Source organism: Aptenodytes forsteri, unplaced genomic scaffold (assembly GCF_000699145.1).
Source record: "Aptenodytes forsteri isolate BGI_AS27 unplaced genomic scaffold, ASM69914v1 Scaffold145, whole genome shotgun sequence".
NCBI classification, from domain to species: Eukaryota; Metazoa; Chordata; class Aves; order Sphenisciformes; family Spheniscidae; genus Aptenodytes; species Aptenodytes forsteri.
The window spans coordinates 249,683-263,537 of record NW_008795122.1 but is presented as its reverse complement, the minus strand read 5'-3'; the positions used below and the strand labels follow the sequence as shown (position 1 = coordinate 263,537).

Here is a 13,855-nt window from a genome sequence, read left to right as displayed (position 1 = left end):
TTACCTGCTCAGACTCCCACAGTTGCATTCACCATTGGTATAAGCGTTGACTCCGGTGGAGTTACACCCACTCGTGCCAGCAGTGAATTTGGCCCACAGGCCCTATTCCAGTGCCATCAAGATACTGATACCAAAGCCAAGCTTTTATGGATTACTTTTTTAAAAAATACACCCTAGATTAATTTTTTTTTCCAAAGGTGTTGCAGTTTACTCTGGAGCCTAAGTGACTTGATTAGAAGTCTAATTTGAATGTTCATCTAAATCATATTGAACATGCTACCCTGCAGCATAGTTTTTACATTTGATTATCTGCAAATTGCTTGTGATTCCCTCAGCACATACAACAATGAAATGGAGGAAAATTATACATTTGTATTTGACACATGCTTAAAATTAACTTTTATGCCCCCCCCCCAGGTAGAAACTGTAGCTTTTTGCAGGAAATGGATGTCATCCAGAAACGGGATGAAAACTGTTATTGCTATGTGCAAAACAGAACCACTCACTTACAGTACGTTTGGTCGACTCTTCAGGTAAGAGGCCATTTTGGGGATCATTCAGATATGCAATACACTTCACGTGAACTTTTTGCCAGCAAAGTGTATGATCAGTTAGCAAGATCAAAGCAGTATCTCTATGTAATTAGTAGTCTGAATGGTGTATAGGTGGGACCATGATAAAAATGCAGCGTTGTTTCTCCACTTCGGATGCAGTGAGGTTTGGTCTCTCTATTAGAAGGATGTCAACCGGGCTTATAGTATGATGTCACACAAACATTAACTTAGCGTTGCGTATTATTTTGTTGCACACCTTTTCTACCGATGGACCACTGCTAACCTCTACAACAAATGTTTTTGCTTATCACCAAACGCCTTTATAAAACTTTCAAATTTGAGGATAAAATGCAGTTGTGACTCACTCGCTGTAGCATACCAGGCCACAGTATAGGAACCAAAGGTGTATTAGATTGTGACTAATGAAAAAACAGCAGTGGCAGTGCATTTCTGTTTTTCTGAGTAACAGAAGGTCATCTTACAAGAAACATGTTTAGGGAGTAGCTCAAAACAATATAAAAATCTCTTAACAGTGGAAGCAATAACAGCTAAAGGAACAAGCTGACTATCTGTGTGGTTCCTTTTTTTTCCTGGGAAGTATGTCTCTGGACAAGGGAAGGAAACAGTTTCATTTCATCTCTGTTGGAGGAATTCACTCTCAGATGTAAGGAAGGGGAAAATCTCTTCATCTGTTCCCAGGACTGTTTTCCTCAGGAACATGCTGCAGATGTTTCTATGAATGGTAGCAGACTTCAGGTGGTGAAACCCTCCAGCAGTCACGCAAGCTTTTGTGGAGTCTATGTTTAAAAGCAGGAAGTTCAGATTTTTCCCACAACAAATTGCTTGCTGACGTGTTGTCTCTTCTCCCAGTAGAAGCCTGTTTTATTACCTATTGCATCACGTTTTGTAGATGGGTCTTTGTTGTCTAATAGGCCCTGATAAAGAGCTCACAATGAATCACAATCTTCAGGAAGATCATCCCATCTCAGAATATCGACAAGATCTTTTACCCATCCAGGAAGGGTGCTAGGAACTAGCAAGAAACTCCAAAATACCCAACAGGAATATGCTGTTTAAATTTCTGGTTATGATATCTTTCATTTTCCTTATCCCTCCTCTGTCCTTAACATGGAGATTGCATTATTAACTACAACAAAAGCAAGTCCAATTTCTTACGGTTCAGGAGGGGAATGGGGAAGTGTATGAACATCTTCAAAAGAAACTGTGGTCAGTCAAATATTACTGGTTTTGTTAGAAATTTGTGGGCAAGTGTCATGGTAAAACCAAACTCACCAAGCTTTTGGATGGATTGAGGCCCCTCCATAGAACTTTGCTGACGTTGAGTTCGAATCACCCTGTAAGGCCTAAACACTTAATCTTTCCATAACATTGATAACCAATATTAAACAACTAAGAATCGCACTAGCATTTTATTCTCGAGCTCTCTATACTGATTTTCATTATCACATGTATGGCTTATATGCTATATAGTTCAGAAAAACAAAAACCTCTGATTCTGAGCTACTTTTCTGTGTATTGTGTTTGTTTTTAGGTAAAAGTTAACAGCAGAGAAATGTTCAGGTTTGAGCCTATTTCAGAAAAAAGCAACTGTCGTAATTCAGAAACTGTTTTTGAGTTTGCTGCATGTGCTGTTCAAGTCTTCTGGAAACCAGAAACATCTACAGAAACTTTCATAAGCATAAAACAATATGGAGAAGATATTTGTTTCAAAATACAGCCCTTCAAAACTGAACTGTACACTGTGAGTGTGAATCGAGAAAGTAAGTAAAAAAGCTTTGGTGGTTGAGTCATCATCCCTGGAAGTATTTAAAAGATGTGCAGATGCAGTACTTAGGGACGTGGTTTAGTGGACACGGTGGTGTTGGGTCGATGGTTGGACTCGATGATCTTAGAGGCCTTTTCCAACCTTAATAATGATTCTATGAAAGCTTTCAGTTTAGATTACAGATTGGTATTGCCAGTGTTAGTGAATGTACCATCTCTTCTGTAAGAAGCTTGCGACTTTTCTGTTGACATTTTATAAAATCAACATTTCAGACTGAATTAGTCTAAAATCTATTTCTATTTTTTTCCCCCTTTTTTTAGTGCTAGATGGAAAACTCTTGTTTTTGTTTGTAGCTGGAATTTTTCTGTTCCATTTTGCAAACAGCCTGAGCAGGTGAGTACTAGCTGCTGGTTTCTGACCTTCTTTCCCAAAGCCCGTGCGTCTTTGGGAAAGGGAACTAAGGGAACTGAACATAGTTTAAAACTTCTTCATACCATTTGTGTTTGGACAGACTGTGACCTATATTGGGAGTGCTGCACTCTATTAATCACTTAGCTGTGTTAGGGTTCTTGTAGCCAAGCTTCCTGCACTGGGCGACACCAAGACAATCCTCAGCGAGCAAGTGTGTGGATTCAGAAAAATTCTCTCTCCCTTTTGTAGACCAGTGAGGTTAGCTGAAGGCTAAATTATGCTGCTTGTATTATAAATGATGCCTTCCTGCAGCAAGAAATGCTTAGGATGAGGTCATCTGGCGCCTTGTCTGCCTCCACTTTTGTGCCAACCTTTCCCCATCGTTCTTTTGCATAGCATGTAAGGGAGGATGCTTACTGTTACAGCAAAACATGTGTCCCATGACTTCAAAGCAAAATGAGTCACAAATTAATTATCAGGAGGCACCTCTAAAACAAGCAGAGCAGCAATAGGTTTTATAGAGTTAACTCTGAATTTAAAAGTCAGACTTTATAAATGCATAAGCTTAGGAAAAAAAACTTGTGGGTTTGTGGAGGGTTTTTTACATTTTAAATTAAAAAAAATAAAACTTTTCTTGCAGTACAGAACTGTATCAGTACATAGAAGAAAATGAAATTACTAGAAACTCAAGGTCAATGAAATCAGAAAATGAGCTTTAAAAAAAACCAACACAATCTCCTAGCCTGTAACAACTCCAGTGACCTTAAGTATCTGTTGGGCATTTTTCCTTACATGGATTTAATATCTAAACTGGGCCTGTTAACCATGTAACTACAATTCTAACTTACAGCTGTGTTACGTTCTTATTGAAGATCACTGCTGTTTTTACAAATGTTGGCATCTTAACCAATTAGAAATTATACTTCTCACCATATTCTCTCTTGTTCTCTTACAGGAGTACCAAGTTCTTTTACCTTTCTGGAATAATACTGGGTGTTCTTGCTGTGCTAGTCTTTGTCCTGTTGTCACTTAAAAGGTTTATTCCAAGGGTAAATCTACATTTATAAAACAAAATAATAATAATAATCAACATCATAATATAGGAAGTGAAGAGTACAGAGCCAGATTCTGATCTTGCTCTGTTTTTGTGGCCAGATAACTCTTCTGGAATGACTGCAGGATTGCTTGTGTCAAGTAAATATAATTAGCTCAGAATCAAGTTCTAGTTAGCTTGCTCCCAAGTTTACTTTAAACAGGAGATTGTTGATGTACAAGAAGAGTTTATTCTGAAACATAAATTATTTTTATTGGACTGGAGCTAAGCTTACTTTTGACTCTATGAATCAATCAAAATATAGTTTTAGTGGGAACTGGGACAGATTCTCTTCCATTCACCAGAGACAATTCATTGCAAGGCAGATGTGAATTTTTCCTTTACTTTTACAAAGTCTGTGCATTCCCACAGTATTGCTGAGATATGTTAATTGGAAATACACGGCAATAGGCTTGTACCATAACACTGGGACATGATACTCAAATACAGAGATGCAGTTGCTCCACTTAGAATGGATGTTGTTTCGTTGTAGCGTGCAGAGCAGTACAGTAGAAGTCTAACACAGATCACAAGCCCTGTAGGTCTACCGAGTATCATCTGGTTTTGCCTGTGAGTTGCCTTGCACAAAATGGTCCCGATTTTGACTTGAAATCTTTTTAAGGTTTTTAATTTAAGGTTTTTAAATTTTTTTTTTTTTTTTTTTTTTTTTTTTTTTTTTTTTTTTTTTTTTTTTTTTTTTTTTTTTTTTTTTTTTTTTTTTTTTTTTTTTTTTAAATTTCCAGCACAGTACCTTCTGGATCTTAATGAGTGGCTGCTGGATGTCCTCTCTCTATTTTTTTTACTGCTTCAAAGAGAATATGCAGTGGTTGTGGTCTGAACACAGAAACTACTTGTTGGGTAAGAAAATTATCAAAAAATGTGCTGCAGATTTTGGTTTAATTTAGTGGTTAGATGAATACCTGCCCATAAAAAACAAAATCCAGTGACTCATTTATGGAGTACTTTTTTCTCCTAAGCCATAGACATTGGAATATTCCAAAGGTTCCTAATCAACTCAAATGAGCATTTACTCCTACACACTGTATCATTAAATAAGGAGTTTGATATAGTGGGCCAGTAGCAGCTTTAAGAGCAGATTTTGCCTGTTATTATTTGTTTATTGATTTGCCATTACATACTTCCCCTCTAACAGCAAAAGAGCAGCCATGCTGGCTTGTATTTTGCTGGATCTGGGAACCGGATGCATAAGTTGCTAACTGGATGTGGCTGCAGGGGCTGACAAATCTATTGGTCTGGCATCTGCCTCGACATTCTTGCATGGAGAGAATTCATGTGCAGCTCATAGCATTTGCTAAAGGCTGTTCATAGATCACCTCGTGAACTCTTCGCACTCTTTTGAAATACAAAGCACATACAACATAATGCAGGTATCTATAAGACAACACAAGAAACAGCAGGCTCTACTTCACAGCAGTTGCAAGCTTTGTGAACCAAACTAATGAAGTTTATATGGGTAGTTTGCATCTTTTTCTCCATGTCCTTCTTTCTGTTTCTACAGGGTATTTTCTGGCTGTTGGAATTACCAGCTTTGCCACTTGCTATCAGCATGGACCGCTTACCACTGAACTGAGCATAACCTTGTTCACGTGGACGCTACAATTAACAGCCTTTGTCTTGATTTATTGTGGTGTCACCATACCTCAAGTTGCGTATGCAGTAATAGCAGTCAGCGTCTGTTCAAAAGGCCTGCATTACCCTCTTGGTGCTGCTTGTCACATAGGCAGGTTTGTACATATTTGTGAATGTCCGAGTCCCTGTATCACCAGGAAATACTGGAGGCTGGTAATGAAAAAACCCTTACACTTCAATAATGATTTATTAATTTCTAATACTAGTTCATATTTTTACCAGATGTAAAGCTACAATAGAAAAGGTTTAAATCCCTGAGACACAGGAATTCAATTATTTTCCATTTGCCAGTTTTAAGCACGAGTTTTGTTCTATGGAGAACGGAGAAATGTGACTGTGCTCTTAGGTACAAATGTAGCACCTTCTAGTCTGCAGCATACAGTAACCAAAACATTTCTGTTTGGTTGATTGATTAGGCCACAGCAATACTGCCTTGGTTTCATGTGTAGTGAGAGAATCTGCAGGTAACTTGTACTGAATCTTATGGGATAAAACAGTGTATTGTCACCTAGGAAGCAGATGTTAAGAAGTGACAGTCCTTGTAGGTTAGTGTAGAGTTCAGAGGCTAAAAACCCGTGTCCACAAAAATAATGGTTTCCACTGATTTTCATTTTCCAAGGTTATTATCCTAGATGTACATGTCTACCTTTAATTCATGGAAACAACCTGTTATCACTGTGGAGACATTCCCCTGTATTCCCAGAGCCCCATTTATATTGTGGCATTTGGAATGGGAACTGCTTGCAATATGTAGACCTTAGTTTGCTAAGTATTTTCATTAGCAATATGGGAACAACGTGTTTGCTCATCCTTGAATCTGAAGCATGTTTTATCACAAATCCAACACTCAAATGAAGATTCTAAAAAGTCCTGCCAATTTACATCTGTGTTTTACCTTCAGGGATGGCATCCAGATTAAGAGACTTTAGTGCAGACTGTTCCATAGCTGTGGACTTCTGCTGAACTGCAGAGAACCAGGAAGAGGCAAAGGCTAGAACTGGCATAACCAAAAGATTAAAACCCAAATAATTTCTTTTTTAGTCTTTTACACGTTGTTTAGTTTTGAAGAACATACTGCTTTGCTTTTGTGCTCTTTTTAGATGTTGAAGTGTAGACTGGGTTGAAGCTTTTTTATTTTAGGTAGAATTTATCATTTGTTGAAGACTGATTTTTGCCTGCAGCTGAGAAGCACCAACTGTTTCAAAAGCAACATATAGTTGCTTATATACTTACCTGATGTAAGCAGGTTCAGCTCACTCTGAAATCAGTAAGATTTGGCTACGAGTTCACAGAAGTCAGAACATACCTGTCTTACCCTGAAACGCTGTAGTTTGTTCTCCACGTGGACCTCTCTTTGTTTTTCATTAACTGATGCTTGTATAAAGCCAAAAAGCACTGAAATATAGCTCTACAAATTTCTCTTAGGAGAATGATAAGGGTTTTTTTTTCCATTTCAAAACATTAAGCAGTAGCACTAAACTGTGAGGCCATGATGCCAGATACACAGTTCAGAGCAGCAGATGCATCAAAATAACTAAGAATCTTGCATTATTTGTTGTTAAGATCAGTAGTGATCCCGCTGAGCCAGCAAGACCTTTACCATTTGACCTGAGTAAGGGCTACAGTTCCTTCTTGCTTTACAGGGAAATAAGGAGGAAAGTGAATGCTGCTGGTTGGAGCAGGTGTTTTTATGCAGAGCTGAAAGTTTTATGGGCATCCAGCCCTTGCTTATCTTAACTCATCACAACATTTAAATTGAAAGCAGTCGACAGAAGGGAACAGAACATGGCACACTTTCTAATTGATATCTAATTATATTATACATTGCTACGCAGCAGCTAAAAAAACATCAGATTGTAAACATTTTGGCCTCAGACTACTCAGTTTTGTAATTTAAAGCAAGATTTGAGAGAAGCGATCTAGTAAACAACATGAACAACTCATAACAGAGCATTGCTTATCTTCGAAGTTACATATGCAGACTGGGTTTTGATTCAGCCCATGTCTCTGCACACTTTTTGCATATTGCAACTAAAAATGGCTGAGCAAGCAGCCACCTATTTAATTCTATGAGATTTTAGTCCATGCATACACAATAAGGACCTGATCCAAAGCTCATTTGAAGCTCATTAGATATCATTCTGAGGAATTCTACAACTTTGGTGAAGACCTAGGGTAAACAGGCTAGCAAACATTAGATGCCTTGTCCTAAAATTTTAATGCAAGAATGTAGCTTGTCCTCTTAAAAGGATAAAAGTGATTAATGCACGTTAATAGCACGTCGTAGAGAAAAAGGATGACAATAATTATGGGCCAGAAGACTTCAGAAAGACTAATTGTTTTCACTTCATTCTAGAAAAATGAAGAACCACTTTAAATCAAAAAAGTTAGTGTTTAAATGCCTTACTGAAGAGGAGTATCGAGAACAAGGTGAAACAGAAACTATCAGAGCTCTGGAGGAGCTACGCTCATTCTGCAGGAACCCTGACTTCCCATCATGGTTAGCTGTATCCAAACTCCAGTCCCCACATAGGTAAGAAAATCTGGCCTCTCTAAAGCGGGAGACGCACTGCACAGACACTGTTACACAGCAGACCCAAATGCTTCTTCAGGCACTGTTCCAGGTGTGTTTATCTTGCATGCAGTCAGATGTGCAGGTAGCTTTATCTACTTGAGTAATCCCACTAAAGATCACAGCCACACCTCTCAAGGATATGACTTGCTGGTGGTATTAAATCCCCTGTTTGTTCCTCTCCGACCATAAATTACTCTGACAGTTTGCAGACGTTCACAGCTAATTCATGGTAATGGCAGCTTTCCCTAAAACGTACAGGCTTCCTACAATGCCTCTGCAAGCTCTGCAGTGACTCAGGTGGCTGTCTAATCAGTGAAATGCCCCTTTCTTCATTTTTCAGAGCAGTAAACTTTTGCATTGTATAAAATGGGGGCAGGCTGAAGATACACGCTCAACTATTACCTGCATTAAGCTCTCCAACTGCAAGCCTGCACAGCCAAGAAATCCTGTTACTTGAAGTATCAACCAATACCTAAGACTAAGAATACAGAGAAAACAAAAAAAATCAGTGCCTGCACGTAGGAAGCGTAACAGGTAGAAGAGCTACTCCAGATACAGTTTAAGAGACAAACTGAAGACAACTATGGGTTAGGAAGGGAATGGTCATATAAATGGAGCCAGAAAATATTGCAGAATATAAAACTAATCATAATAGCAGTGTATTTCCGTCAAAAGCAAAACTTCGAGATATCAGAAGCAGAGTTTCACGTATTACCCAGCCACAAAGACTTGGCCCTTGCTACAGAACCGAGTATCACAATTTCAAAGGAGCCCCAGTCAGCTCGGAATTTAAGCAATAAAAAGTTTAAACTAGTTTCAGAACCTTCGTCTTCCTTGGATGGGCACACAGACAGCCTCTCTGCCAGGTTTTATAGATGTACTGTTAAACAACCTTATTTTCTAAGATACTTGCATTCTATAGCATGATTGAAAGATACAAAAAGTGAAAACTCACTGCAGTATTGCAAAACAAAATACTGCCAAATGCACAAAACAAACAGTTAAGACACATGTATTTTCTAGCCATCACTTAGTTAATACAGTTCTTATAAATTGTTCACTACAAAAATGCAAAAATAAAAAGAAGAACCAACAGAAGTCTGATGTAAAGTTGAGTACCCTTCAAGCTTCCATTAAGCATCAGAAGATAGTTCAACACAAGGCAAACCTGTAAAACACAGCCAGTCCAACTGTTCCCCATTTAGACTAACAGCGCTTCCAAGAAAAGCGAGGTGACAACATTCTTCTCACAGAAATGTTAAGTCTAAAATGTAAATTATTGATCAGTTTACCAGAACTCCAGAATGTAGCTGCATTTCCTTTTTCTTACATTTCTCTGATGCTGTCGACACTTACCCAGGTGTCAGAACTGCCGTCTGTTTCCACATGCTTGCCAGAAACTTCCAGCTCCATTCTCTCTCTTCAATGTAGCTGTCCACTGAAAGTAAGACTTGTGGCGAATTGAAGTGCAGGGACAGTGCTAAGTTCATGCTTTGTTCTGCCAGACCTCCAGTTTGGCATTTACTTGGAGCAGCTGCAGAATTCCCAGTCTGCAGCTCCAAGTTCACCAAAAGCAGGAATTCTTTGGCAAGACTTTAGCTCAGCTTGCCCAGAGCGTGCATGCAGCACCAGAAGGAAGGTGATAGCACAGCACTGTAGGAATGCGAAGTTCTCACCATTTTTCCTTTCATTAACAATGTCAACTTACCTGAATTCTTAGAGCCTTTGTCTCAAATATGCTACAGCTTCAATTTATTTTTAGAAGCTAAAGTACCATCTATCCAACTGTACAAATGCTTACTCTGGATTACCCCACGAGTACTGACAAGATGTGAAAACAAAGTTAGATCTTCTTGCTTAGTCACAAGACCTTGCAGATGGCCTCCAGAAGAGCAAAAGCTACTTACATAGAAAAGACTGAAGACTGAAAAGAAGAAGAGGCAGGAAAACAAATCTTCAGGGTTGTTGCCATCCGTTGCGATTTATTCTCTGTTGTCCAGGACTCCCTAGCTCATGCTGCAGCTTCCCCTCATCTGTGCTGCCTGTGGGCATGTCCTTAAAACATCCCTGCTTAATTGGCAGCATCCCCTGCATTTACAGTATTTTTTTCATTTCTCAGCTGATCACTTCTCCCTCTAAAAATTTGGCAGGTTTGCAGGTTTTGTTCTGGGATCTCCCCACGTCTCACCTGCAGAAACAAAGGCGCATGATGAGGAATACGGCATTGGGAGCTTCTTCCTGGAAGAGCAGCTCTTTGAGACGAGGGCAGAATCTGAGCAAGATGATCCAGCCAATTCTATCCATGAAGGAGATGAGGAGGATGAAGGTGAAATGCATAAACAAATTTCATTTCCATATGCTACTGAGTTGCTCTGAGCTTTGGGAAATAACCAAAAAAAGCAGAGAGGGAAAACACATTCATCCTAGAAAGGAAGGATACAGACTGAGAACTCACGCTTGGTGGTTTCTTGTGGCTGCTGGTGGACAAACAAGGATTTTTGAAAAAACTGTCTCATTTATCACTGATGTTGCCTGATGAGAGCAACAGAAGGAAGCTATAGGGGCTGTTCAAGTGAAGAGGATTCTCATGCTATTGGTACTTTAACTAGGGAAGTAAAAGTTGCTTATTTCCAAAGCAAGTACTGGCAGCAGCCTGTCCCACCAGGATGCCTTGTTTTTCCAAGGACACTACCTCTAGAGAACAGGGAATCTGTTTTGGCCCTTTTCATTGTCAAGTCCTCTGTGCTGAGCACTAGAGGGAGGAGAAGCCATTATTAATACTCTTACTAAGTACCCTATGTGTCAACAATTTTAATAATGCTTGTTAGCGTGCTGAAAAACTATTTTTATTGTTTGTGAGACTTTTCAGTGCTAAAGATCAACAGAGAGTTAACACGGTTGAATGAGGTTTGTTTGCTCTTCTGGCTAGGCTTGCTGTCTGTTAGCTTTATGTTGCTTCTCCACATTTGTTTTAAGCTCCTCTTACTCTTCAGAACCCTGCCTGACTTTTCACACTCTGCTTGTATTGTGTTCTTGGTCTCTCTAGTTATGGTTGAATGAGGTTTGTTTGCTCTTCTGGCTAGGCTTGCTGTCTGTTAGCTTTATGTTGCTTCTCCACATTTGTTTTAAGCTCCTCTTACTCTTCAGAACCCTGCCTGACTTTTCACACTCTGCTTGTATTGTTGTGTTCTTGGTCCCTGCTCTAGTTATACTGCACTTTGTTCTTTCCATGTCTTTGTTTCTTCACATACTCTTCTTCCCTCTTCTACAGGTCCCTCTCTGCTGAACCTTTCCTCAGTCTGCTTCTCCACCTCTGACAACTGCAGATGATTTAGGAGAGGATTTCCGTCCCCAAATGTATTTTTACTATTGCTTTCAACTTCACTGTCACCTTACCTCAGATGGGTACTACCCTCCACTCCAGGCCTCTCAACAGCCCAAAAAAGGCAACAAAGGCTGAGGCTGTTTCAGCTGCTTGGAGGAACTGCTGTAAGCAGAGCCGGAGTGATGCAGTAACCATGTAATTGGGAATATAGATAACCTACATATAGCTCCGCTGTCCTCAGAGTACTCAGTAGTTCGCTCATTCAATAAAAAGTGGAAAGTAATTCTTGGCAAAACAAGGAGGGAGGGATACCTGGATCCTACCTCCCCCTTCTTCAGTCCTCTTTGGGACTTAGCATAGGAGGTGTGCGGGGAGGAAAAGAAAAGAACAAGGAGAGAAATTTAGACAGTCAAGTGTCTTTCAGCTTATGTATTACACAATCCTAGGCTAGGGAGTAGATCATGTCCCCTCAGTTCATCCACCTGCAGAGGTCATTTCCTTCTTTTGTTCTTTAGATTATCCCTATATTCTTCTATCCTCACCTTCCTGTTTTCCTTTACTGTCTCCAAACTGCAGAAAACAAAGACCATTAATTCTGTCACTTACAAACCCACCAGTGTGGGTGGCAGGAAGCGGTTAGCTCTACAGAAGGGCATTTTAGACCAGGATATATTTGTTTTAAAAGGCATATCTTTTCTTTGTAACATGCCCAGTGATGCAGCATGACTTCAGCAGTGCATGCACTATCGTGGTTTCTCATTGTCCATCACTGGACAAGGGAGAAAAATCTGTTAACCTCTAACAGTGCTAAGAAGTGCTGCCTGTACCACATTCCAAGAGCTCCTCCGTACAAAACAGGACTCAAGAGTTGATGCTCGAAAGCCTTATTTACATAGTCCTTCCTCCTTTATATTGCTTCAACTTCGCTTCATTTTAAAAGGAACTCTTCCATTTTACAGTAAAGAGACACTTAACACCCTTTTGTGCCATACATTTATGATTACATATGCAGAATCTATAGCATGTTTAGCAGAGAGAAGCTCTGTCAAGCAGGTGATCCAAAATACACTCACTGGTAAGTCCACAACATTCAAAAATAGAACAAGGGAGTTCTGTTCAGGAAGGCCACTAGCAGCAAGAGTCACCTCTAAGAGCGGCTGCTACTACCAAATTCACAGTTAAATTGCCACCTACGCTCTGGAAGTCAGGCTTGGCTTGGGGGGTTCTGTCACTAGCAAGAAGCTGGAACCATTAGCTGTTGTGTAAACGGAGGAAAGCCTCATTATCTTTGATGGTTTGGGAGAAGGATGGAAACTCCTCTGAACAATTACCTTAGTAGACTGAAGATTTACTTTACCTTTGCCTGTGTTGCCATCATGAAAACGAAGTACTCAAAATTATTACAGATTAGTCAAAAAAGGATACTTGAAGAGATGTTTTAAATGGTTTTTGCATGTTTTAAAGCACACAAGTTTTTTCAGTGTACTCCGTAGCTAGCTAAGAACTCCCATCCATGTGATTTGAGGCCATGGGGGAAAATTAGATTTATCCTAGCTTAAATCCACAGTTTTTCTGGATCTCCTCTCTTTACTGAGGTAGTGATGATTATCCTTCTGTAAATACACAGTATGTATTTATATACAATAGCCCAGATAATGCATTAAGATAGTATTTTACCCATGCAATATGTTAAACGGAAAAGCCCCCAAAAAGTAGGCAATTACATTTTTCAGACACTGTCCCTTTTTCTAAATTATTTAGAACAATACCAGGTACACCTGCCCCCACAAGGAAGGAAAAAAACCCCAACCCCAAAACAACCAACCTACGTTTTACGTAGTTACAAAGTCCATCATTTGCCAGGCATGGGTAAGTACTATCCAAAGTAGAGCAGGAAACTACTAAGTACATCCAAGACAGAAATGCAGCAACATACGAGAAGGATGACAACTACTTTAGTGGATAGCTGACACTGACCTTAAAAATCCCCCCAAGCCTGTTCCAACATTGGAAGCATTTGATAAACAAAACCCACCAAAACCGAATGCTGTCATTTGAGCCCTTTGCCAACAGCGAGTTTACTTGCACAGTGCTCCTATGATATATGGAGCTTACATAGGTTTACTGAAACACAATTGTTAAGTACTGTCCAGTGTTCGGCGAGAAAATCTGGGAACAGAATCTAGATGTTAATCCATTGCCTTAACTGTCATAAAAGCCTTTCTTCCTTAACGAAGGATGAGTTACGTTTATCTTCTGTTTCATGGTGTTAAAAAAAAAGTTAGAATTTCATATTTATTTTGTATTCACCGTACAGCGTACTCAATATACTATCTTGTACTTTCAAAACTGTTTTTTAAATAAAACTATTTTTCAACTATGTGGTTCTCCTCTCTTATGTGTTTACTCTTTTCAGAACAGCAGGACATAGGACAAGGAGGAGCCAAGCAAATTCAGTGTG

The 13,855-nt window shown here is 39.4% G+C and overlaps 1 protein-coding gene across 1 annotated transcript; it reads left to right on the top strand.

Moving 5' to 3' along the window:
* Positions 1-425: 425 nt before the first annotated feature.
* Positions 426-13,772, top strand: NEMP2 (nuclear envelope integral membrane protein 2). The gene is made up of 9 exons (XM_019471500.1): positions 426-533; positions 2,107-2,335; positions 2,661-2,733; positions 3,707-3,800; positions 4,588-4,702; positions 5,364-5,589; positions 7,851-8,027; positions 10,220-10,976; positions 11,131-13,772. The coding sequence occupies exons 1-8, from the start codon at positions 444-446 to the stop codon at positions 10,443-10,445; spliced, it is 1,230 nt and encodes a 409-aa protein (XP_019327045.1). The 5' UTR covers positions 426-443; the 3' UTR covers positions 10,446-10,976; positions 11,131-13,772.
* The last annotated feature ends 83 nt before the right edge of the window (positions 13,773-13,855 follow it).

Bases quoted from the DNA above. Each gene is read 5' to 3' on its own strand.
- NEMP2 (XM_019471500.1), top strand. From the start codon at position 444: ATGGATGTCATCCAGAAACGGGATGAAAACTGTTATTGCTATGTGCAA. The intron at 534-2,106 runs GTAAGAGGCCAT...GTTTGTTTTTAG, and splicing joins ACGTTTGGTCGACTCTTCAG to GTAAAAGTTAACAGCAGAGA. The intron at 2,734-3,706 runs GTGAGTACTAGC...GTTCTCTTACAG, and splicing joins TTTGCAAACAGCCTGAGCAG to GAGTACCAAGTTCTTTTACC.